At 31.7% G+C, this 27306-nt stretch overlaps 1 protein-coding gene and 3 pseudogenes across 1 annotated transcript; all 4 read right to left on the bottom strand.

Moving 5' to 3' along the window:
• Positions 1 to 3005: 3005 nt before the first annotated feature.
• LOC111280243 (ethylene-response factor C3 pseudogene) lies at positions 3006 to 4067 on the bottom strand (annotated as a pseudogene).
• A 1741-nt stretch (positions 4068 to 5808) lies between these two features.
• On the bottom strand, positions 5809 to 9426 carry LOC111280241 (receptor-like protein EIX2). Its single transcript, XM_022867449.2, has one exon. It carries the CDS (start codon positions 9114 to 9116, stop codon positions 5958 to 5960), a length of 3159 nt encoding a protein of 1052 aa, XP_022723184.2. The 5' UTR covers positions 9117 to 9426; the 3' UTR covers positions 5809 to 5957.
• Positions 9427 to 21653: 12227 nt separating this feature from the next.
• Positions 21654 to 25002, bottom strand: LOC149515507 (receptor-like protein EIX2; annotated as a pseudogene).
• Positions 25003 to 26691: 1689 nt separating this feature from the next.
• On the bottom strand, positions 26692 to 27228 carry LOC111315851 (peptidyl-prolyl cis-trans isomerase-like; annotated as a pseudogene).
• Between the last annotated feature and the right edge of the window lie 78 nt (positions 27229 to 27306).

Raw genomic sequence — 27306 nt, 5'->3', positions numbered from 1 at the left:
TTGTGATCCAAGTACAATATAAATGAAATTGATCAGTTCCTCTCCTAACCAAAAATGTATAATCTGATAAAACATGACACTGAAACAAATTTTCCTTCAGGAATGCCTCAAATTTCTATTGGAACGTACATTATCAGTGACTAACAAAGTGGATAGAGTCCAAATTGCCATGTAGAAACATAAAAAAAATATAGTACTTCATTATTCCCAGCTTCTCCAATTATCTTTTGGCTGACCACAGTCTTCGATCACAACTGGTTGCAAAGTTCTCCCACTGTCTGAGCCAGCTTTTTCCATCTCCTTGACAACGCTTATCCATCCACTTCTTTACCAAACACAACATGCTTTCCATCAAGCCATGGAGTCTTCTCAGTGCATATAAAGAATTGGGAACCATTGGTGTTTGGTCCAGCATTGGCCATTGACAAGCAACGAGGTCCGATATGTTTGAGCTTGAAATTCTCATCTGCAAATTTCATGCCATAGATTGATTCTCCACCAGTGCCATTCCCCCTTGTGAAATCTCCACCTTGACACATGAAGCTCGGGATGATTCGGTGAAATGCTGATCCTTTATGGTGCAATGGCTTCCCAGACATTCCGAAACCCTTGTCGCCAGTGCAGAGTATTTGCAATTATATTGTGGGCTAACACAGTCAAGTAATCCAGATTTAGGTCAATTAATGTCAAATTACAAATAATTATAGTGGTATCATATTCGAACATGTAGTATGATATTAATTAAGAATGATCCTAGTTTAATTCTGTATTTAAATCCATAATATGATTGGTCAATTTTGATTAATTTATATATCGAAAAGCTCATGATGGTAACAACACATCCATGGGCTTGGATTTAGGGGGATTGATTTCTTTTCCACATTAAAAACAGTTTTAGTTATAAATTATGATAGTGATTCGGTTAGCCTTCAGCCAAATTGGTTATAGTTCAATTAGAGCTTCATCTAATTCAAAATTGTGTCCAAATTGCCTTGGCAATTGCACATATTGCTCAAGGAAAAAGTGGTTAATATTCTTCTTTCCCGAAAAGAAAATAAAAAACCTCAATTGAAAAGAAAATAGAATGGCTTTACTGATAAGGATATGGTGAGATATGGATAGAAATCTTATAAATTAGAAAACATATTTTCTTTTATACCAAGAAAAAAAGAAATTGTTGGGAATATTGATTCAAATCTCATAAGAGATTTGTTAGAGATTTGTTTGAGATTTGTCAGATATTGCTTGATGGACAAGAAGACTTGCAAGAGAAGAATTCTAAAAGGAAAGGGATTCTTAATAGGTAAGTTTGACTTACAGGAGAAGAATTCTAAGAGGAGAGGGATTCTTAATGGGCAAGTTTGTATGGTTATAAATAGGTGAAGTCTCTACAGAGTTAGGTATGAGAAAAAGATGTAAGAGAGTTGTAGGGTTTTGTGGGATAGACACCCCATAGGAGTATTGGGGCTCTACGTCTTATGAGTGTGTATATTTGTTTGTGAGTGGACTAGAGAGATTGAGAGGGTCCACATAGGTATGGTGAATGGGAGCATATGGGTATGTGTTTGGTTATGTTGAAAGGGTGCACAAGAGTTTGAGTTTGTGTTTGTTTGGGTTGAGAATACTCCATAGGACTAGAAGAGATTGAGAGTGTCTTATGAGTATTGATTGTTGAGTGAGGTTGATGATTTGATGTAAGTTTGTAATTCTCTACAACTAGTGGATCTTGTTTCTCATCCATGGATGTAGGTCAGTTGGACTGAACCACGTTAAATTGTTGTTTCTTATGTGTTTGATTTATTGTTTGATTTCGCTTCCGCTGGTGTGATTGGATTGGAGGCTTTTACCCCAACAAGTGGTATCAGAGCTGAAGGTTCGAAACATGAGAAGAGTTGAAGATTCAAGATGTGGAAAGAGCCGAAGGTTCGATATGTGAAAGAGCTGAAAGTTCGAGATGTGAGAAGTGCATGGTTTGAGACATGGGAAGAAGCAAGTTCAGAAAGCTCGATTCAAGAGAAAAGTTCGAGTTTAAGTTTTGAAGATTGAGGATTGGTTTGTATGAAGCGTGAAGACACAAGAGAAGAGAAGATGATTGTGAGACTTCCATTGTAGGTGGAGCCAAGCATGTCTAGCATGAAGACAGATGATTGATGAAATTTGAGTCAAGGTGGAGATTGTTGGGAATATTGACTCAAATCTCATAAGAGATTTGTTAGAGATTTGTTTGAGATTTGTCAGATATTGCTTGATGGACAAGAAGACTTGCAAGAGAAAAATTCTAAAAGGAAAGGGATTCTTAATAGGTAAGTTTGACTTACAGGAGAAGAATTCTAAGAGGAGAGGGATTCTTAATGGGCAAGTTTGTATGGTTATAAATAGGTGAAGTCTCTACAGAGTTAGGTATGAGAAAAAGATGTAAGAGAGTTGTAGGATTTTGTGGGATAGACACCCCATAGGAGTATTGGAGCTCTACGTCTTATGAGTGTGTATATTTGTTTGTGAGTGGACTAGAGGAGATTGAGAGGGTCCACATAGGTATGGTGTATGGGAGCATATGGGTATGTGTTTGGTTATGTTAAAAGGGTGCACAAGAGTTTGGGTTTGTGTTTGTTTGGGTTGAGAATACTTCATAGGACTAGAGGAGATTGAGAGTGTCTTATGAGTATTGATTGTTGAGTGAGGTTGATGATTTGATGTAAGTTTGTAATTCTCTACAACTAGTGGATCTTGTTTCTCATCCATGGATGTAGGTCAGTTGGACTGAACCACGTTAAATTGTTGTCTCTTATGTATTTGATTTATTGTTTGATTTCGCTTCCGCTTGTGTGATTGGATTGGAGGCTTTTAGCCCAACAAATGGTATCAGAACTGTGGTGTTCCCCAATAAATGGTATCAAAGCTGTGGTGTTCCCCAACAGAAATGAGAATACAAATTGGCGCAACGACCTTTATTTTCAAGTGTTCTTTTAAGCAAAAAAGAAAATAAAACTACTGCTAATATATGATTAATATAGATGATAACTCTTCATGAATTCAAAATAACTAGAAATTGTTATCATATATATATGTATGTATATATAGAAGAACGAAAATTTGTAGAAATGTTCAACTAGTATGTAATATAATTGTTGGCGAAAATTATACATAGCACTAAACTTTGATTGTACATCATCTCAAAGATTTACAAATTCACAGACAATATCCAACAAAAAATTTGGTCCTCCTCCACTATCTCAATTGAAAAGGGAGAAGAAACAAAAAAGGGAAGAAAAAATGTTGGTGTTTGACTCAAATATTCACCAATAAGGAGTTGCACTCTCAGATTTACTTAGAAGCTCCTCCAAATAATCAGCTCCTAAATCCTTAAACACCAGGATAATTTCCATCCCCATTTCCTTCTTTCTTGATCTTCATGTTCCCTGATCTTTTTGCTCTTCATGGAGTACCTTTTCTCAATTGTCAAAGTAGGAGAACAACTTTCTTCAAATCCATAGTTCATTTCTTGAAGTGAATCATAAACTGTATCCATTGGAAAATTGATTATCACCATCGGACCTCGCATTGCGAGTGTAGCTTGATCATACGCTAGCTGTAGCCTCATCTATATCCAAGGTTCCAGGCCAAAGTCTAACACCATTCCTTATGGAATCCCTTATCTCAACTGCATATTTTCCCCATGGCCTCTTCCTAACTCCTCTATACGAAACCTCCTTTCCTGTCCCATCTTCATTTGCATTCAACTTCACTTAATGATCCTTTCTAAAACTATTAACGGATGTGGTATCAAAAGTGTTTTCCTATGCTTGATTTAGGACTCCCAAAGGAACATTTCTTGGGAGTCATTTCCATTGAAAGGAAGGGTTTGGTTATGGAGATAATTGAATGATTCTGGTGAGAATTTTTTTGAGAAATATAGGAAGAAGAGGATTCAAGAGACAATTGGAGATTTGGGTAATGAAAAAATGAAGAGTCCATGCATGAAAATCAAGTAATTCTTATAATGGAAACGATTATTCTTCTTCGATCTTTTAATTAATTCACTTTGATTTTGCTTTTTGGTTTTGGTCATGGGAAATGAAATTTGAAGCTTAGTGATATATATATATATATATATATATAGTAATTACAAGCTAGGGAGGGAAAGGCTACATTATTCAAATATTTATTTTAAAAATGTAAAAAAAAAAGAAGAAGGAACAAATTAAAGAAACGATGGAAAGAGAGTAAAATTGTATGAAGATGTTATTAGCGTCCAACATCATTATTTGGTCGCAGAATCGACAGGTGAGTCAAAAGGAATACTCGTCGGGGCATGACGGCCAGGTCAAGTCAAAATTCTCTTACATCACCCGTGATGTTTCGCTTTTATGTCCTACCTATAACTCATATTTTTAGCTAATTAAAATTGTAAATCATTATGCTTAGAGTGATCAATTACAATGTTAATTACCTTATATTGATGAACATGATTTGATTAATATAGTCGGGTTATAGTTAAAGTTTGTCATAATTTTATTTTTTATGCAAGAAAGATTATAATTTGAGAATTAAAAAAAGAATTATAGATGTATAAATTTAAATTTTAATCTAATCTAAAGTACTTTTTAAAATATTTATATAAATCAATTAGACTAGACTTTGAATTTATAAAAAGATTACTTTATATATATATATATATATACACTTTTCATTTAAATTATATGATATAATCATATTATTGAAAGGGGTTAATTTTAATTTTTCAAGTATCACTAATAAGTGAATGCTGATGAAATAAAAATTTACCTATCTAATAATAATGTATAATATAGAATAAATAATCAATATATTTTTAAAAATATTATTTTATGGTGTGATTTTAATAAAACAAAAAAATATATTTTTTCATTGAATAATTATTTCATAAATCCTTCTTTTATTAATTATGTCAAAATTTATCGTAAATGAGTTTCTTAAACTAGCATAATTGATGTTATACTAATTTTTTGAATAGAAAATAAGATGTTATACTAATTGTTAATACATACATTGGTCATTATTTTAAATGTTTTTATCCATTACTAGAATTTCATCCCACTATTTTAGGTAAGTTACTTTTCATTGTTTTTAATATATTTATAATTATTTTTAATAAAAAAATAATAATAATTTTAGCTCACTTGTTGAATCTTATAAATATATCAAAATTAAAAAATAATAATAATTTTTAACTCACATGTTACGCTTTTGTTGTTGGCTCTTTTGCTATGACATGAACTTTTATTTTTTATTTTCAAATTTATAAATTATTTGTTCAAATCTATGACGTTTTTCCAATTTAGTTTAAATTATAAACATTTTAAAACTTGTAGAAAAAAGAAAAAGAAAAAAACAACTATATTTTTTTAATGATGACTTACGTTTGATTTTTAATTTTTTTCTTTTTATATTTCTTTATTTATTATTATTTCAATTAAAAATTTTCAAAATTACATAAATTTGGATAAAAAAGACTATTTTGCTTGATTCATTCATGGGTTAGTAATGTGAAGTGAATTGACAAAATCAGGTTGATCAGATTCTTCCAGCTTTTATATATATATTTTTTCTCGTAAACCGACATTCTCCAATTTCTATATAATTGCAATAAAAGCTTTCAATTCCTTTGGATTTATAAAAAATTGTAGTTTTTGAAATTTTACTTTTGAACAACAAATCAAAATCATAACGAAGACTAGTATAAGAAATATTTCGAATTAGAGGATTTATAAAAAATTTTACCTTCAAGCCATATTGCATAAATCCTTGAACATAGGTCTACGAGTCAAATACATTAACACACACAATTTTATTTCATTTCAATAAATTATAACATGGAATACTACATCCATAAACCGAATACATGGATTAAATAAAAAGCTTGCAAATCAAGTTATTACATTACCAAACACACCGAAATGAGCTTCAATTACAAATAATTACATACCGATAGTAGCCCAAAACACATATAGCTTATCACCAATTTGCTCCAGTTTTTGATAATAAGCAAACCTCCAAGACCTGACGAAAACCAGGGGAGCCACTACCCCCCAAAACCCCATCACAAATCCAAGTACTACGCTTACATAAAGCCAATTCACATTAGACCTTTTCTTTCCTCCACTCCTACCTCCATTTGTAACATCAGGTGTTTCGCCATTTCTGCTGCAATTTTTAGTGACTGGAGGTCCACAAAGATGATTGCCAATGTACGAAAACCTGTCAAAGCTTTGCAGCTGGGTGCCTGATGGGATTTGTCCTGTCAAGTTGTTGTAGGACAAGTTCAAGTGATTCAAGAAATTCAAATTGGAGAAACTTGAAGGGATTTCACCATGGAGTCGGTTCATCGATAAGTCAAGAGATTCCAACACCTCCATATTGCCAATGTTCTCAGGTATCTTTCCTGTTAGGAGATTCCCTGACAAATTTAATGACCGCAGTCCTATGAGATTACCAAGTTCTTCGGGGATCTCTCCTCTGAGACTGTTAACTGAAAGGTCTATGCCGACAACAAGTCCTAGTATGGTACTGTAATCATCCTCTCTTCCTTTCATCACCAATAATGCACCCAAAAGAAACAGGTTATTAGACTCGAATGACCAGGTACTGTTTCCCACGTGTATCTTGAGGGGTTTTATGGCCATGGCACTTAGGTTACTAAAACATTTTGGAATTGCTCCTGAAATGTTGTTATAACCAAGATCCAAGAACTGAAGAGAATTATGAGCACAAATTTGATCAGGAATATAGGCTTGGAAGTTATTTGAACGGAGGTTTAGAACCACAAGGTTTAAGAGGTTGTCTCCAATCCATGCTGGAATACTTCCCGTCAATTGATTTTCACTAAGATCAAGAATAAGCATGTCAACCAAATTCTGCAGTGTAGATGGTACTTCTCCAAGTAGGTTATTGTTACGAAGGTTTAATGACAGAACACGGCGCAAAAATCCCAAGGATCTAGGAATTTTCCCAGTTAGATTGTTGTTTCCCAAATTTAAGACTTTCAAAAATTGCCAATTTTCCCAACAATTTGGAATTTCACCAGATAGAAGATTTGATTCAATGTCAAGAATGGTCAAAGGTTCCAATTTAGTTGAGGAATTGCAAAGAAAATTGGAAAGTGTTCCTGAAAATAGATTCTTAGACAAAAATAAAAACATCAAATCTGAGGGTGCCTGTAGCAATGGACCTGTGAATAGGTTGGAACTCAAGTCAACAACCAAACTCCTAGGAAAATATGAAATCTTCCCCACTAGTTGGTTGTTGGAAAGATTTAGATATTCAAATTGAGTCGAAAGGTTCCAAAACCAAGTGGGAATGACACCTGAAATTTCAGCATGGGAGATATCTAAATGAAACAAGTTCTTTTGGAATTGTAGCCACTGAGGAAATTTCGGACCAAGATGACAGTTACCTAATTCAATATTTTCACAGTGGAAAGGAGGAATCCAACTTGGATTTGGTTTAAACGTTAACATGTTGTTAGATGCCCTGAAAATTCTCAATCTTGTGAGATTAGAGAAGTGCATTTCTGATATATTTCCTTCCAACATATTATTGCTAACGTCTAAATGTTCCAAATTCCCAAGTTGTCCTAAACTTTGAGGAAGAGTTGCATTCAATTGATTGTTTGAAACATCAAGCAACTTCAAAGATGATAGCTCCCCTACCGGAAGAGGTCCGGTTAATTGATTGTACGAAACATCAAGAACTTTCAATGATGACAACCTCCCTATTGAGAATGGAATGGGACCAGAAATGGAGTTTTCAGAAAGGGAAAGGTATGCCAGATTTTTAAATTGGCTGAGTTGATCAGGTAAATGGCCAGAAAGTTTGTTAGATTCAATATTTAATGACTCTAATCGATCCAAACTACATCTAGACAAACTCTCTATGATTTCTGATACCTTATGATCAATTCCGTTATTTGACAAATCCATCTCTCTCAGATTACAAAGACTCTCCAAACATTTGGGTTCTATAATTTCAAGCTGGTTATGTGAAACATCAAGATGAGTAAGAGAGCTTAAGTTTCTAATGGCACATGAAAAATTACCTTGCAGGCCGACACTGCTAAGACCAAGGAATTGAAGTTGGTTGAAATTAGACAACCAGCTGAGTGTCGATGAAGAAGAGAATGAATTCCTACTAAGATCAAGAAATTTGAGAGAAGACATATTTTGAAAACCATTGGGAATCACACCTTCAACTTCATTGGAGCTAAGATCAATGGACACAAGACTACGAAGACTGAATATCCATGTAGGCACCGAAGACAATGTATTTGTGGAAAGATCAAGAACAGCAAGAGATTTGTAATTAACACTGATTGGAGATGAATCATTATTTAGATTGCAGCCTGACAAGTGTAACTCTACCAAAGAAGGAAGTTTGTGTGTTGCCTGCAGCCAATCAGTTGCTTTACCAAGATCTGCAGAACTCAAATCAAGATACTGCAGAGAAGAAAGACCAGAAACCCATTGAAGAGTTTTAGCTTCAAATAGGGAATTGTATCCAAGATCAAGGCAATGCAAATTTGAGAGATTTCCAAGCATATGGGGAATTGTTCCTCGAAAATTTGCCCGAGAAAGGTTAAGATATGTCAAACTCTTCATCGAACCAATGAATTCGGGAATTGCCAGACCTCCAAAGTCGTTATTGCTTAAGTCTAGGAAATTGAGACATTTCAACTCGATCAAAGAAGGATTTACTCTGCCCCCTAGCTTTGAGCGAAAGTAAGCATCCCATTCAGCTGACCGAAAATAAGCATCCCACAGAGCAATTGGCTTATCCTCATAAGCATCCCTTTCAACGACTGGCACATCTTCAGCAGGACTTCTTGAAAGAAGCCCCAAGTGCAGCTCTTTGACGTGGCCAGTCAAGTTATTGCAGAAAACACCAAGCCACTCACAGCAATTCTCACCTTCAACCCAAGAAGATAGCCTGTTTGATTGATCAATGAGGTCTTGCTTGAACTTCAAAAGGGCTTGTCTCTCACGTTCAATGCAAAGCGCATTGGAATTCCCATTACAAAAGCTAATATCGATGGCTGCGATGGCAAGAAGAAATCCAAACAAGGAAATTGTAACCGCTCTCATGGTTGCATATCGATCCTTGCTACCAACACCGAATATATAAAGTTAAAGAAAAATATTTTCCACCACATCAAGTGCTAGGAATTTTCTTCAAAGGCCTCCAATTTAAAATTCCAGCTTGAATTTTCCTCAAAAGCAATCATACGTATAAATTCGACAAGTGTAGAAAGAATATAAAAAGAACTTGACAAGAACTTTAAGTCAACCAAGTCTATGGAGCAAGTCTCACGGCCAGCTAATTAACTCTTTAGGTTTTAGAAAACAGGAAAAAATGAAATAAAAAATGAAAAGTTTAGAAAAAAAATAAAATTACATCAACTTTAGAAAAAAGTTAAATACTCTTTATCTTTATTTTTTTTCTATAGTTATTGCTTTTTTTGTTAAATCAAATTTTGCTATATATTTTTAGCTAAAATTAAGCAAAATTGTTGACAAAAGATAATTCAAGTACAACACTGGTTTTATATAAAAATAAAGTTATAATAATTTATGTACATGACTTTAAACATTTAATTTTGTAAATTTTTAATATATCTTTTATAGTTAACACAGTTATTATTTTTTCATTAATTTTTAATATAATTTTAATCACCGTTCATTAGCATCATTTTCTCAATTCATGGCTAAGTCTTAAACACGTAAATGATAAGACGAATGCATAAAAAAGTAACGAACACGGAGCACAAATAAGCCAGCTGATCTAACCCTTGAGGCAGAAAACTTGTGACCGTTGCTTTCAACTTTTGATAGTAGGCTAACCACCATGATTTGATGAAACACAAAGAAAGCTTGTGACCTCCAATTTCCCACTTGAATTTTCCACAAAAAGCATTTTATAGTCCATTAAAATTCAACAATTGTAGAAAGAACAAAAGACTTGATAAAGGAGTCAAGTCCACCAAGTCTATGGAGTAAGTTGCACGGCCCAGCAATTAACTCTTTAGGTCTTAGAAAAGAGAAAAAATAAATAAAAAATAAAAATTGAGAAAAAAAATAAAATTACAAAAAATTTAGAGAAGTAAAACTCTTTTTCTTTATTATTTTTTTGCTATAGGCTTTTTTTTTTTAAATCAAAATTTGCTATATATGTTTAGCTAAAATTAATGTAAAATAAGTGATGATGGTAATAATTAATGGTTAAAATAAGATATGATAATGTAAACTATATATATTTTTTTGGTCAGTAAAAGTAAAATTAATGGTGAATAAGTGATGATGTTTATAATTAATTTAATATTATCAAGTTCAACTAATTTAAAAATAATATTTTTATGAATTATAATAAAGAAATTAAAATTTATATTTCGTGTTATCAGGGAGAACTGAAAACCTCCCACGACTAACCCAATCAACAAGCACACGTTCTTCATCCTTACCACCTTCATTTGTAACAACTTTTCTGTTGTAGTTTACACTGACCGGAGGTCCACAAAGTTGATTGCCAATGTAAGAGAACTCGTCAAAAGTTTGGAGTTAGGTACTTGATGGGATTCTTCCCCTCAAAATCAAGAGATTTTAGTATCCTCATTGTCACGCTCCAAACCTGAAGATTTAGAGCTTAATAATGCCGCATACTTATGAGACGAATCTTATAAGCGTATAAGACAACAGATATCTAACTAAATTAAAATCTTCAATAATCTTTAAAATAATACTTTACAGAATCTCAAGTCTATAAAATTATACTCTTTGTAAATTAGTCGAATATACAAAAATTCTTACTAATAAATCTTTTAGAATCAATAATAAAATACTCACTTCAAAAGTAATACCAAATTAAAGATAGATTCTAATCTTGCTAATCAAAGTAGTTGTCAAGATTAAGTCTCCTATGACGCAAACATTGAAATTTGAAAAAGTAAAGAAAAATAAAGGAATGAGTACGATGACTCGGCAAGTAACTGATATCCCCTCAGTTGGATTAAGTATGTCACAAAACATTTAGGCCAAAACATTAACTAAGTGATTCAAAAATATTTTGGGTAATCTTGTGTTCAAACACATTTTCACAAATCATATTCTCAAAATCAAATTCTCAGATTACAAAATGAAATAAATATCACAAAATTATAAAATTTATTAGTCTCCTGTAACATACTACGATCACCTTAACCCTTGTAGTGTAGGTTAGAATCAGAAATTTTCCTTTAGTGCAATGAGACAAAAATATATCAGAAACAACTAGATCATTGCACTGACAATCATAATTAACCCGTTAGTGCAATAGGATAGAACAAAAATTATAGTAACCCCTTTAATGCAGTGGGATAGAAGTATATCACTGATGGTACGATGAATAAAAACTACTATTCTCAACCGATGGCATGGTGAACAAAAACCACTATTCTTAATTGGTGGCATGGTTTGAAACCAATATCAATATCACAAAATACATGTCGACATGGCCAACAATTAACCCCTATTGGCAGAGTCAAAATATAGTCATACTATGAGACAAAAACCACAATATATTTTCAGATTAGCCAAAATATACAAATTCAATATTTATAAATTTTTGCAAAACATAATCCATACATAGTAAATTCCATAATCATTCCAAAGCAACATTTCATATTCCAACAAACAACAGTTATATAAATATATTATTATGAAATCATATTTGAAAATCAAAACAATGTCAAACCATATTCCAAACTCATAACAAAGAAATCATATATATATTTTGCATACTCAACCCGATTTACAAAATAAACAAACAAAACTATATATATTATATATTTCAACTCTAAATATATTGAAGCTAACATTTATAGACATAAATTTCAAAGGGATATCAAATTACTTACCTGATGTGCTAAACCAAAACTTAAGCGGTAAATCACTCAATTTTTTTAATATCCTAACAATTCAAGAAATATTTAAAAATCAAAATTTAACCCAAAAACATAAATTTAACAAGGTAAACCTTCCACAGATTATTCTAAGCAAATTGGGTTATGTGGCAACCTTTTCGACAATTCGAAACTATTTGAAAATATTTTTTTTAGTATATAAAACAAATTTTCTTTTAATATAGCAAAATGCCTAAAATTGAGTATAAATATGAAATTAAGGATTAAAACATAAAAAAAATCAGTAGGAATTTAAAATTTTACAAATATTTAATTTTTAACATTTAATAGTAATCATTTTTTTTTTATAAATCTAAATATAATTTAATAGTTCTTTAACAATGCCAATAACATGAAATTAATACAATAAAAATATATTAAAATAAGTAAAAATTCATTAAAAATAATATAACTAAAATTCAAGTATTTATAACTAAGTACATCAAATATTGGCTAAAAATAATTTTTAAAATAATTAAAAATGAGAATTTCTAAATTCTAAAATTTTCACATTCCATGATCATTTGACTTAATTTGAGCCACAAAATCTTGAATATACTACAGTTCCTAGTGACAAAGAAAAGCATTAATTTAAAGAAAAAATGTAATACTACAGCTTAGAATTTTGTTTTGGCAAAAATGATTTTTAGAAGCCTAAGTTTTGAAGTCTAAAACTTGACAAATTATCACAAACAGCCCAGATTTTTTGAGTTTTTTTATTCATGAAACCTATTTTGGGGCTTTGATTCTCTTAGCCTATAAATAATTTGAACAAACCAGTTATATCACTAGAAAGTTCACATTTCGTACTATCAAAAGCACCTAACTTTTGACCAAATTGGCCATTGGAGTAGGGAATTCTGGTGGCTCAAAATTAGGCATTTGTAATTGCAAGAAACCTCAAAAATCAGAAACTTGAAATATTAAATTCTCCTACATTACTCAACTAACACACATACAATTAGAAAGATCTTGAAGAGACATTTCCATTGGTATCACAATTTTGTAGGATTGTCACCAAAAAATTGTCGGAATATTTTTGAAATTGAAAAAATATAAAAATATAAGTTGGAGTTTGTAGAAAATTACATAAAACATGAAAATTCTAAAAATTTTAAGCAAAATCTTACCTAAATCAGTGATTTCTAAGATTGATTTGCCCTATCTCTTCCTCTATTCTTCTTCTCAAGTATTTCTTAAAGTTTTCCCTTTTTTTCTATTAGAGAAAACTATCAACAAAAGTTGTTGATAAGTTTTCTTTTTATTTTCTTCTCCTTTATTTTTTTTTAACCAATGATACTTATGGGTTGGGTCACTGATATAATAACTTGGGCTTGGGTATTGCACTTATGTTGTCAATGTGGTCAGGTATCTTTCCTCCCAAGGAATTTCTTGATAAATTTAACGATTGTAATCTTGTGAGACTAGCTTGTTCTTTAGGGATCTCTCCAATGAGATTGTTGTACCCAAAAAAGAGTAATGTCATACAAAAATAGTACTAGGGAAAAAAACATAAAAGGTGAGTTTGGTGCAAATTTCATATGAAATGATCCTCTTATATATATATATATATATATATAAGTAGACCTATTCAAGGATCGAGTTATCTGTCTAAACTCGAAGGTTTGCTCAAGTTTTGAAAGGGTTTGGATAAAAAATTAAAACCTGTTAAACATGGTTTGGACATAATTTTTAGATCCACTTAAATTTTGAATTGAATTTTAGACAAAATTTAAAACCCAAGTCCAGCCCAATTGAATTCACATAAATAGAAATTTTTTATTTTTATATATATGTAAATTATATATAAATTAATTTACGTATGTATAAAAATTATAAATATTTTATTAAACGTAATTGTTACTTTTATATAATTTTTATTTTTAATTTTTATAAATATAAATATATATTTTAATTTTTATATATATGTGAATTAAATATAATTTCATTGAACTTAATTTAATAACATTTTTTTCAAATTTTTGTTATAAAAAAAGTTTAATGAGTGTATTTGGGATTTATTTTTTTAATTTAAGTCAGGTTTGAAAAAATTTTGAGATTCGAATTTCAAGTCTGCTAGGTCTAGACAAGCATATAAGCTATTAATACCGAATCTGACCTGAAACCAAACCGATCTTACCCATGAACACCTTTATACATGAGTCTTGGATATTGTGTAAAAAAAACACAATAGTAGGGGGTAGTTTTATCTAAATTAAAGCATAAAAGATGTCATCTTGTGCAAATAACCAAAAAGAAAAAAGATCATATAACAAATTAATTGGATATTCAAATTGATAAGGTATTAGCTAATATTATTTCAATTTCAGTAATCAAAATTAAAATTCCAATGACTCAAATAAAAAATATTATCTTAAATTGGCGATATTTTAATTTGTGGAGATAAATTTCAAGGATAAATTTGCTATGTGATTTTGGACTAGTTATAGATTAATATTTGGTTTGAATCATATAACATTTCTGGTAATTATATTGTATGGTCTTACTTAACTCCTAAGAAGAGATTTAAACATTCCACCATAGAATGTCTACGTTTTCCAATTCTTTATCAAAGCAACTCCTTTCTTTATCAATTATTTGTTAGACAAAAATAAATAAGCGAAAAAAAAAACAATAGAAAAGAATTTTAGCTTTGAGGCATGAATAACATTTTTTTAAAGGCAATTATACCTTTAGGATACAACAAAGCCTTAAACTCTCCAATCAGAAATAGTGAAAATAGTCATACTAAAAGATTTATTTATAATGAATGAATAGACAAACTTCTATTCAGATAGTTACGATCTTTTGTATAATCATGACCTTTATGAATAATAATCTATTTATATTCAAATAGTTATGACCATTTGTCATATGATATTTGTTTCTGTTCAAACATAATTATTTAAAATATGAATAAAATTAATACAAAAATTAATTTTATTCATCAATAATTAAATCTTTCTATCCAATGTGAAATTTACCATATTCTAAACTACCAACAATCCCCCACTAGTTTGGAATGTGGTGTTTAATTTTTACCTTTCACACAAATAAATATTATGAATACAAGAATGTATCTCTCGATTTAAACCTTCAATTAGCGTATATATCTTAGAATTCTAACAAAGTTGATAGTGTCCGCAGATTAAACCTTAACTCCTAGTGTTAGAATTGAAAATGTAACACACATAATACTTATTTATTCTTCTGTTAGAGGTTTATAACTGCTTTTAGCACTATTATGGTCATGTACTTATCCTATTCATAAACATTTACAAGAGAAACCCCAACAATTCTTTTTTTTAAAGCGGCACCACTTCTATGTTTATATAGGTAGAGTTTCCATTATGTCTCAATTGCTTTAGACATTTAAAACTCCATTAAGAGAATAAAAACTCATCCTCCCACGCAATAGATCACACTAGTTTCTAAAATTTGAATGGATTTTACTAATGTTTAATAGACACATAACAATAACTTGTTTTCATCTATTAAACTTTGTAATTAGAGGTTACTAATTCAAAGTTGGGTTCCTATTATTGGTGTCTAATAGTAAGGGTTTAAATCCATTCTACTTGTAGTACTACTAACCAAATATCTTGGAATTTAATTTTCTTTTATGGTAATTACCCCCAATTGAGATCCAATTGAGATTGAATCTTTAATATAATCACTTCAATCTAATATGTCCAAATTTTTCATTTTGCATATCATTTATATGCTCCAGACATTATTACCTCATTATTATCATTTTAAGAAATAGTTAGTTTTGGTTGTGGCCACAACTCTATATTCATAACTTTCAACCATTTTATCTCCATACTTTTATACATCCTTAATACAATTATAATTCTAGTACAATTGGAAAAACTCAATGAATAAACCAAACTATTTTAGTCCTTTTTAATATATTTTTTAAGGACTTTTTTATGGCTTTAATTTAATAAGTGTTTAAACTTATTAGCTTGTATAATTTGCTCATAAAATTATACTAAAATCGTACAACACGATGGTGGTAATTTTTTTTTATTTCTTTTGATTCTTATCACCCCCACCATATGCAAGTATGCATTCCTTTATTAAAGAATATCTCATTCAACTATCAAGATATCATATATATACTTAATCAATTTGCCATTTCATTTATCTTTTTACTATTTAGTGGTTTTTTTTTTTTTTAAGTAGGAGGCCTCCAAATCCACCCTTAGTGAAAGATAACTAGCCGATATCTTAATATTTCAATAAAAGTTTTAAAACTTTTATATTTTAACTCATTATAAGAGTTTGCATCAATAAGCTGATTTTAAATATAATCATGCTTCTATAGTCTCTTTTTAAGACTTTTATGTCAATTCATTTTATATGAATCTATTTCATCATGGACAAATTTTTTTTTTTATTACCATGAACAAAACCATTTCCATCAACCAAATGGATTAAAGAGCATTCCTTTTGCTATTATAAAAGTTTTCAAAATTAAAAGATTTTTGAATCACTCATGCTTCCAAAGTAAATATACTTTGAAATTTTCACTATATAAAACCATAGATGATAAATCATTTCTACAATCTATGAATTAGACCATATACATAGCAAAAAATTACCACAATGTGATCAAGATTGTGGAATCAATTTTGGCTTATGGCTTTTCTAAGCCAACCATAATAATCTACCTCATACCTACAAATCATTTAGATTTGGCTATTAAAATTATCTCATTTATAATGATAGCTTTTAATGAAAACCAACTATCTCAAATGTTATCATGAGTTTTCAATGCATATAGTAATGGTCCAATGGCCAATTCCAAGTTCATGATTATTGAAACCTCTAAACTTGATTTTAAACTTTTATGAGAACTTTATTTCTCCACCATTGTGCAACTTATATATCTCTGTTATTTACCACTTTTAATTGGTTATAATATTTTTTCGATATATAATGAATTCAAACTTTACTCATAGGACCAATATACCTATGTAAAATAAGAGTTCATAATATATTTAACTCCAATTTTAATTACTTTCACAATCATTTTGTGATTAATACGTTCATATCGAGATCACCACTCTCAACAATAGTAGGAATTTCGATAGAACTTGGAGGTGAGCCAATATTTAAAGATGCTGAATTCTTGGACTCCTCCACAGAACTTCCTTTGGGATTGGAGTTACCACTGCGATGTCTGTAATGCCTGGAACACGATGACGTTCCAGATACAGAGTCATTATCCTTCTCAACAGAAAATGCTTGAACAGGAGTGGTATTTTGATTACCGATTAAGACAAGTTGTTCCACAGCATGAACCACACCCTCTCTAACAAACATTTTGGAGAAGGTTCCAGGAAGCTTCTCCATGAGGATCTCAGCAATTTGGAGGGAAAGAACCAGGACATATGGATCTTTCCATGCTATAACACCAGCCAAGAAACTTGATATGTTTGTCCCACTCAACCGCTTCTGAAGCATCTTTGCACTGCTGAAGTACATCAGTTTGCCAATAACTGAAAGACATTTGTAGCGAACAGTGCTATTGACACTAAAACTATAGATATGTATGAGAACAGGAAAGAGATCCATTCCAAACTGCTGAAGAAGTTTGGGTTGATCATTCAACAATTTTCACTTGGGCTGAAACCTCAGTAGCGTTTCCATTGGTGTCTTCTTGCTTGCCAGAGCTGCTAGCAGAAGACTTCTTCACAATAGATCCTTTCAAAAATATATTTAAGCTGGCAGGGAGGGAGATGGTTCCTTGTGGCAATGGAGGAAGAAGCTCATTTGCTAGATTGTCAATCTAAAAGATCTTCTCTGCTGGTCTACTTAAAACTGGCGGAACAGATGAGTTGGAGGAAACGCCAGAACCTAATAGTATATCTTTAAGTATGCCACTGATCGCAAGCAAAAGTAAAGTTTTTTTTTTTTAGAGGAGACCCCCTTGCACATGCTGAAAAAAGTCAGCCTGAGTAACAAGTCCATGATTGCACAACTCATCTAATTTATCAGGGGAAGATGCAAAGGTTTCAGCAATGCGAGTCAAAAACATGAGTGTTTCTTTTGTAGAGAATCAATCCGTGAAGCCACATTAACTTAGAAATCTCTCCAGTAGCCACACTAGCAAGCAAATTCATTCCAGCATCATTCCTAACTGGTACGCATGCGTTTGCTTCAGAGTACTTGACACAACTTTCAATTAAAGCATTAATGGAGCTGAAAGAAGCCTCCAGCAGTTTCCCTGATTTAAGTTCATTTCCAAAGATGGGGAAGCCATTTTTGTAACTTCAGTTGTTTTCCTGGCATCTTCTCCAGTTTTACAATTTTTATTTTATTTTATATGGAACAGCTGTGTGTGAACCATCTCCCTCATCAGACCCAATCAGCATATCTTTCAAGTTATTGTTCTGCCAAGATTCAGTATTCACATCAGCGATAATATTTGTCCAGCAAGTATCACTTTTCTCCTTCATGTTACAATCTAATTGTTCAGACTTCTCTGAAAGCATAGGAGAAGAAGCTCTGCTCAGACAGAATGATCTTCAAGAGATCATCCACTGGCACTTTGTGCCGGACTTCTACCTTGATTTGGGATGTTAACAATGAACTTATGACTATTACCCTCAGCCATAAGAGCATCCATGGCCTTTTCACATGTTAAACCAGACTGATATTTTATGCAAAAGCAGACTTGCTTGCAGTCTCTCCTTGAGCAAGCTTAACCGAACCAGTTTTAGAAACAGAAAGTTAAGGTACTGAACTCTTCATGGCAACCTCAGATGACCCAGAGTACTTGCTTTCACTGTGAGAAACTTCAGTAAAACAAGGTCTTGCAGACCAGGTAACAGCCTGATTTGAACCAGACTTAGCATCCATCTCAGCATCAACTCATTTTTTTTTTATATATATCAACTAAACTCGCTTTCTTCTGTATTTTTATATTCTTGTGACTACGCAAATGATTCACAGACTTACCAATGTTACACATCTGTAGAGCTGTAAGATTTATAGGTAGCTTATCAAGTGCTCTTAGTAAGGTTAAAAGAAAATCGTCAACTGATCTGTCATCCTTGGCCTCATAGGTTGTTCTGTTTCCATTACCGTGGCTAATGCCTTACAAGGAGACGCTCCACCATATGGTTCATGACCTTCACTACCTTCTAAACTCTCCACGTGCTCACATTTCTTTTGGGCAGTGACAGTTTCCCACTTAGGTTTTTGTTTCTCATTATGACTGGCATGACTACGTGCATCAGTCTCAACATCCTTTTCATCTTTCACTGCATCAACATTTTCCAAAACCATATCTTTAGCAGAAGCATGCTTCAGCACCTTTGACTCATTTAGCCTTTTCTAATATTAATCTCCAAATCATGCCAATTTCTTTTCTTTATATCTTCCTTAGGCAAAATTAAATTTTCTTATATAATTGCCTTTAAATTGTTAGAGAAAAATACATAAGAGAAAAAAAATAATAGAAAAGAATTTTGGCTTTGAGACATAAAGAACATTTTCTTAAAGACAATTATACCTTTAGGATACAACAAAGCCTCAAACTCTCTAATCAAAAATAGTAAAAATGATCATACTAAAAGATTTATTTATAATGAATGAACAAACATAAACTTATATTCAGATGGTTATGACCTTCTGTATAATCATTACCTTTATGAATAATAATTCATTTATATTCAAATAGTTGTGACCATTTATCATATGATATTTATTTCTGTTCAAACATAATTATTTAAAATATGAATAAAATTAATACAAAAATTAATTTTATTCATCAATAATTAAAATTTTCTATTCAATGTGAAATGTATCATATTCTAAACTATCAACGTTATTCCTTTCATCTATGTCTGGTTATCTGCATATGTTTAGAGTTTCCAGAAACTGAACCCTTTATTTTCTACGATAAACAATCCTTATGAATTTGATTAATATGTAAATGTTACATATTATAATGATTTATCATTCAAAAACAAAAGAATAAATAAATAAATAACAAAAATAGTCAAGAATGATTCGGTTCTTTTTATTTGTTCAATATGAAATCATGGATTTGTATGCAAAATTATTATTGACCAATATTTTCCAGGCCTGAAAATTTTGCAACAATCATGTTCCATTTGGACGGCCTCTCGGACGTCAAAATGAATAGTTTCAATGTGATTCGATGAAAATCTTTATTATTATTCATTCAAATGAAGCATTATTTTATGATGGTTTAATTGGTACAGGTCAACTATTTTCTACATGTGGTCTTGTAAAATTATAATAGGGCATTCAGTTACCCCTAAAGGTTTCCAAATTTCAAGTTTCAACCTATCAATTACCAGATAAAGAAGCAAATTAATCAGTGAATCTTCTATTTCTATAGTTTCTGGTTTCAGAAAAGCTCGTCAAAAAATGATTAATATAACAGGGCTTTAAAGTTTAAACTTCACCCCCCCCCCCCAAAAAAAAAAAAAAAAACTTGGTCAAAAGTTTTAAGTGAGAGTTCTTAAATATTCAATTTTAATAAAATGCTACTTGCTTTTTCTGCTGTGTAGAGTTTAGGGTTGTGTGTAATTTGAACTTTTATTCTAAAATCTTGTTATTGTTCATAATTTTTGGATAAAAATAATGATCGGTGAAAATTTATCCATTAATTTGTAAATAATATATATAATTCTTATAACTTTTATAACAAATTCAAATACAAATTTATTCTTTTAATTTTATTTTTCAAAACAATTAAAAATAATAAAAATGATTTAAAATATGCTAAAAAAATAGAAAAGAAAATGCATAAGCAAAAGGATAAAAATGAAAATAGCCAAATAGGGATAGCACATAAAGACCTCCACTTAAAGACGGCAAAGGCTCGAGTAAAGACTAGTTTATATTCGTTTTAACTTTGATCATATTATTATTTTTTATACTCGATGCCAACTTGATATATATATATATATATATATAATCTGTATTAGGTTTACCTTGACCAAGAATCAATTCAATAATATAACATTAATAATTATAATTTTTAATATAAATTATATTTTAATTCTTAACATAAATTATTAATATAACAAATAAAAATCAAATTAAATAATATATATTCTTATATATATACCTTGAGACGAGGTAGAATAAAGTATCTTAAACTTGATTTCGACTCGACTTTGATCTTCAAAAAGAAAAAATCATCCTACTTCGATCCAATTTGGATTTTAAAAATTGTCCCTATTATATTGATAGATTGAAACCAATCAAATATGTGTTATTTTGACATCTTAACTTCCGATGACTTCATTGTTTACAAAATTTATTTTATTAAAAAAAGAAAAAATAATAAAATAAAACAAAGGAAAGGAAAGGGCTGAAAAAAAAAGAAAAAAAAAAACTAAATGGGATGCCACATGAACACTTCTACTGCCAATTTAGTTCTCCAAACATAGATAAAAAATATAGATAATTAAAAACAAAAAAAACCAAAACTTCAAAAAACAACCCCAAAAAAAAAAAACCAAATTAATAGGGGTGCCTAATGAATACATCCATTTAAGGATGACAACTTGTCATGACATGTTTTTATTCACCCTGACTTTGATTTATCTTTTTAATAATTCAATCCAACTAAAAGGATTTATAAAAAAATTTGTACCTTCAACCCAATTTAAATAAAACTTGAATACACATCTATGAGTCAAATACATTAACACACATAATTTTATTTCATTTCAATAAATTATAACATAGAATACCACATCCAAACCCGAATACATGGATTAAGTAAAGAGCATACAAATAAAATTATTATATTACCAAACACACCAAAATGAGCTACCATTTCAAATAATTACATACCAATAGTAGCCCAAAACACGTATAGCTTGTCACCAATTTGCTCCAATTTTTTATAATAAGCAAACCTCCAAGACCTGATGAAAAACAAGGGAGCCACTACTCCTCAAAACCCCATCACAAATCCAAGCACTATGCTTACATAAAGCCAATTCAACTTAGACCTTTTCTTTCCTTCACTGCTACCTCCATTTGTGACATCAGGTGTTTCACCATTTCTGCTACAAGTTTTAGTGACAGGAGGTCCGCAAAGATGATTGCCAACGTAAGAAAACTTGTCAAAGCTTTGAAGCTGGGTGCTTAATGGGATTTGTCCTGTCAAGTTGTTGTAGGACAAGTTGAAGTGATTTAAGAAATTCAAATTGGAGAAACTTGAAGGGATTTCACCATGGAATCGGTTCATGGACAAGTCAAGAGATTCCAAAACCTCCATACTGCCAATGTTCTCTGGTATTTTTCCTGTTAGAAAATTCCCCGACAAATTTAATGACCGCAGCCCCATAAGACTACCAAGTTCTTTGGGGATCTCTCCTGTGAGACTGTTAACTGAAAGGTCTATGATGGTAACAAGTCCTAGTGTGTTACTGTATGCATCTTCTCTTCCTTTCATCACCAATAATGCAGCCAAAGGAATCAAGTTAATACGGTCGAGTTCCCAGGCGAAGTTACCCACATATTGGTAGAGGGTTTTTGTGGCCATGGCACTTAGGTTACTAAAACATTTTGGAATAACTCCTGAAATGTTGTTATAACCAAGATCCAAAACTTGAAGAGAATTAATAGCACAAATTTGATCAGGAATATAGGCTTGAAAGTTATTTGAACGAAGGTTTAGAACCACAAGGTTTAAAAGCTTGTCTCCAATCCATGCTGAAATACTTCCCGTCAATTGATTTTCACTAAGATCAAGAATAATCACCTCAACCAAATGCTGCAATGTGGATGGTACTTCTCCAAACAGGTTATCGTTTCGAAGGTTTAATGACCTAATGCTACGCATAGATCCCAAAGATCTAGGAATTTTCCCAGTTAGATTGTTGTTTCCTAAATTTAAGACTTGCAACATTTGCCAATTTTCCCAACAATTTGGAATTTCACCTGACAGAAGATTTGATTCAATGTCAAGAATGGTCAAAGCTTCCAGTTTAGTTGAGGAATTACAAAGAAAATTGGAAAGTGATCCTGAAAATAGGTTCCTAGACAAAAAAAAAAAACCTCAAATATGAGATTGGCAGTGGCAATGGACCTATGAATAGGTTGGAACTCAAGTCAACCGTCCTCTTCATCGGTAAATATGAAATCTCTCCAATTAGTTGGTTATGGGAAAGGTTTAGATATTCCAACTGAGTCGAAATGTTCCAAAACCAAATGGGAATGACGACTGAAATTTCAGCATGGGAGATATCCAAACGAGACAAGTTTTTTTGGAATTGTAGCCACTGAGGAAATTGCGGACCAAGATGCCAGTTACGCAATTCAATACTTTCACAGTGGAAAGGAGGAATCCAACTTGGATTTGGTTTAAACGTTAACATATTGTTAGATGCCCTAAAAAATCTCAACCTCGCGAGATTAGAAAAGTGCATTTCTGATATATGTCCTTCCAACATATTGTTGCTAACGTCTAAATGTTCCAAATTCCCAAGTTGTCCTAAACTTTGAGGAAGAGTTGCATTCAATCGATTGTTTAAAACATCAAGAAATTTCAATGATGACAACTTCCCTATTGAGAATGGAATGGGACCAGAAATGAAGTTTCCAGAAAGGGAAAGGTATGCCAAATTTTTAAATTGGCCGAGTTTATCAGGTAAATGGCCAGAAAGTTTGTTAAATCCCATGTTTAATGACTCTAATCGATCCAAACTACATCTAGACAAACTTTCTATGATTTCTGATACCTCATGAACAATTCCATTATTTGACAAATCCAACTCCCTCAGATTGCAAAGACTTTCCAAATATTTTGGTACTATAATTTCAAGCAAGTTACCTGAAAGATCAAGATGAGTAAGAGAGCTCAAGTTTCCAATGGCACTTGAAAAATTACCTTGCAGACCGACGCTACGAAGACCAAGAAATTGAAGCTGGTTTAAATTAGACAGCCAGTTGAGTGTCGATGATGAAGAGAATGAATTCCAACTAAGATCAAGAAATTTGAGAGAAGACATGTTTTGAAAACCATTGGGAATCACACCTTCAACTCCATTAAGGGTAAGATCAATGGACACAAGACTACGAAGACTGAATATCCATGTAGGCACCAAAGACAACTTGTTGGCAGACAGATCGAGAACAGCAAGAGATGTGTAATTAACACTGATTGGAGATGGATCATTATATAGATAGCATCCTGACAAGTGTAACTCTGCCAATAAAGGAAGTTTATTTGTTACCTGCAGCCAATCAGTTGCTTTACCAAGATACTGCAGAGACGAAAGACCAGAAACCCATTGAAGAGTTTTATCTTCAAATAGGGAATTGTGTCCAAGATCAAGATAATGCAGTTTTGAGAGATTTCCAAGATTATGGGGAATTGCTCCTTGGAAATTTGCCCAAGAGAGGTTAAGATATATCAAACTCTTCATGGAACCAATGAATTCGGGAATTGCCAAGCCTCCAAAGTCGTTGTTGCTTAATTCTAGGAAACTGAGATGTTTCAACTCGATCAAAGAAGGATTTATTTTGCCTCCTAGTTTTGACCGAATGTAAACATCCCATTCAACATCCCATTCAGCATGCGGTGCATGCACATCAGGTCTACATGAAAGAAGCCCCAAATGCAGCTCTTTGACATGGCCAGTCAAGTTATTGCAGAAAACACCAAGCCATTCACAGCAATCCTCACCTTCAACCCAAGAAGATAACCGGTTTGATTGATCAATAAGGTCTTGCTTGAACTTCAAAAGGGCTTGTCTCTCACTTTCAATGCAAAGCACATTGCAATTCCCATCGCAAAAGCTAATAATGGTGACTGCGATGACAAGAAGAAATCCAAATGAGGAAATTGTAACCGCTCTCATGGTTGCATACCGATCATTGCTACCAACACCTAATATATAAAGTTAAAGAAAAATATCTTCCATCACATCAAGTCAAGTCAAGCAAGTCTATGGAGTTTGAATTTTCCACAAAAACCAATTTCCAGCTTGAATTTTCCACGGAAAGCATTTATGGTCCGTTTAAATTCTACTATTGTAGAAAGAAGAACAAAAAAAACTAGACAAGTAAATCAACTCTACGGAGTTAGAATTTTCCACAAAAACCAATTTCCAACTTGACTTTTTCACGGGAAGCATTTATGGTCCATTTAAATTGCATATATGGTCCATTTAAATTCTACAATTGTAGAAAGAACAAAAAAGAGTTAACAAGTAAGTCAAGTCAACCAAGTCTATGGAGAATTTTCCACAAAAACCAACTTGAATTTTCCACGGAAAGCATTTATGGTCCATTTAAATCCTACAATTGTAGAAAGAAGAACAAAAAAAGACTTGACAAGTAAGTCAAGTTCACGGTCAAACAATTAACTCTTTATGTCTTAGAAAACAGAAAAAATAAAAAAAATGAAAATTTAGAAAAAAAATAAAATTACAAAAAATTTAGAGAAGCTAAGACTCTTTTTCCTTATTATTTTTATGCTATAGTTACTTTCTTTTTTTCTTTTAAATCAAGTTTTAATATATGTATGGCGCCTAAAATTAAGAAATTTGTCAAAAAAAGAATATTAATTGAAATATAAAAGTGGTTTTATATAAAAATCTATGAAAGTAAAACGTTTAATTTTGCAAATTACAATTTCAGTTTTATCTTTCATATTTAACACAATTATTTTTTTATCCATTAACCTTTAATACAATTTTAATTACCAAATATTAGTATGATTTTCACAATTCATAATTATAGGTGTTAAAATTTAAATTTTAAATTTATTGAATGTTATATTTTAAAAATAATTATATAAATCAATTAAATTAAATTTTAAATTTTTAAAACAAGATTTCAATGTGTGATTTCATTGTACTTAGTATGATCATATAGTATCACCAAACCCTTTTTTTTATATCCAACTAGCAATGGAACTAACCCCTCATAGAAGCCATGGGAAAAAAATTCTTTTAAATTATATAAAGAGAGAATTTACAAATTTTAATAATGTGTTGTATTTTGATTGATTGAATCTATATTTGATGTAATAAAAAATGTAATAATTTTTTTACATAATTGAACGATATTAATTTAAGTAATTATAATTTTATTATTTCGTATTAAATGATATATGAACTCGAGTTGTATAATTTAAATGATATATATTTAAATATAAAAGTGTTAGGCTAGTTTTGTTTTGCCTTATACCACCAAGCAAATGGGGTATTAGAATTTTGACAGGCCTAAACAACCCTGCTGCTGCTAATAAACAAAATAAAGCCTTCCCCTTCTCCCTCCTTCCTACAAATATCTTCTACATCTATTTTTCCTCGCCATGCTCTCATCAACCTCTCTTAAACCCATCGCCAATTGCCAAAATCCTTTATTTTCTTCATTTTTGAACCAAAACCATCTCTTTTTTCCCTTCACCTCCCTTTCCCACCTTCTAAAACACATCTCAGCGATTCTAATCCCCAGCAAGCCCCCAAACCTCTACAGCAACAACTTTACTAACCTTTTCGGCCACCCCCATCTCCATTGCCTGCCCGATTCCGTTCGCTTGACCCATGAATAAGAGTCCTTGACTATGTTCTGTTAATTGTGATCAAGTATAATTCAAGTATCATGCGATGGAAATAAAATTGTGATCCAAGTATAATATAAATGAAATTGATCAGTTCCTCTCCTAACCAAAAATGTATAATCTGATAAAACATGACACTGAAGCAATTTTTCCTTCAGGAGTGCCTCAAATTTCTATTGTAACGTACATTAGCAGTGACTAACAAAGTGGACAGAGTCCAAATTGCCATGTAGAAACATAAAAAAAAAAAAATGCAGTACTTCATCATTCCCAGGTTCTCCATCAATTTCTTTTGGCTGAACACAGTCTTCGATCACAACTGGTTGCAAAGTCCTCCCACTGTCTGAGCCAGCTTTTTCCATCTCCTTGACAACGCTTATCCATCCACTACTTTACCAAACACAACTTGCTTTCCATCAAGCCATGGAGTCTTCTCCGTGCATATAAAGAATTGGGAACCATTGGTGTTTGGTCCTGCATTGGCCATTGACAAACAACCAGGTCCGGTATGTGTAAGCTTGAAATTCTCATCTGCAAATTTCATGCCATAGCTTGCTTCTCCTCCAGGGCCATTCCCCTTTGTGAAATCTCCACCTTGACACCTGAAGCTCGGGATGATTCGGTGAAATGCTGAGCCTTTACAGTGCAATGGCTTCCCAGACATTCCGTAACCCTTTTCCCCAGTGCAGAATGTTTGCAATTATATGGTGGGCTAACACAGTCAATTAATTAATCCGGATTTAGGTCAATTAATGTCAAATTACAA

This window comes from Durio zibethinus, chromosome 12 (assembly GCF_047325235.1).
Source record: "Durio zibethinus cultivar Kanyao isolate XHJ-2024 chromosome 12, ASM4732523v1, whole genome shotgun sequence".
In the NCBI taxonomy this organism is placed as follows: Eukaryota; Viridiplantae; Streptophyta; class Magnoliopsida; order Malvales; family Malvaceae; genus Durio; species Durio zibethinus.
This window is presented reverse-complemented; position numbering and strand designations above follow the sequence as displayed.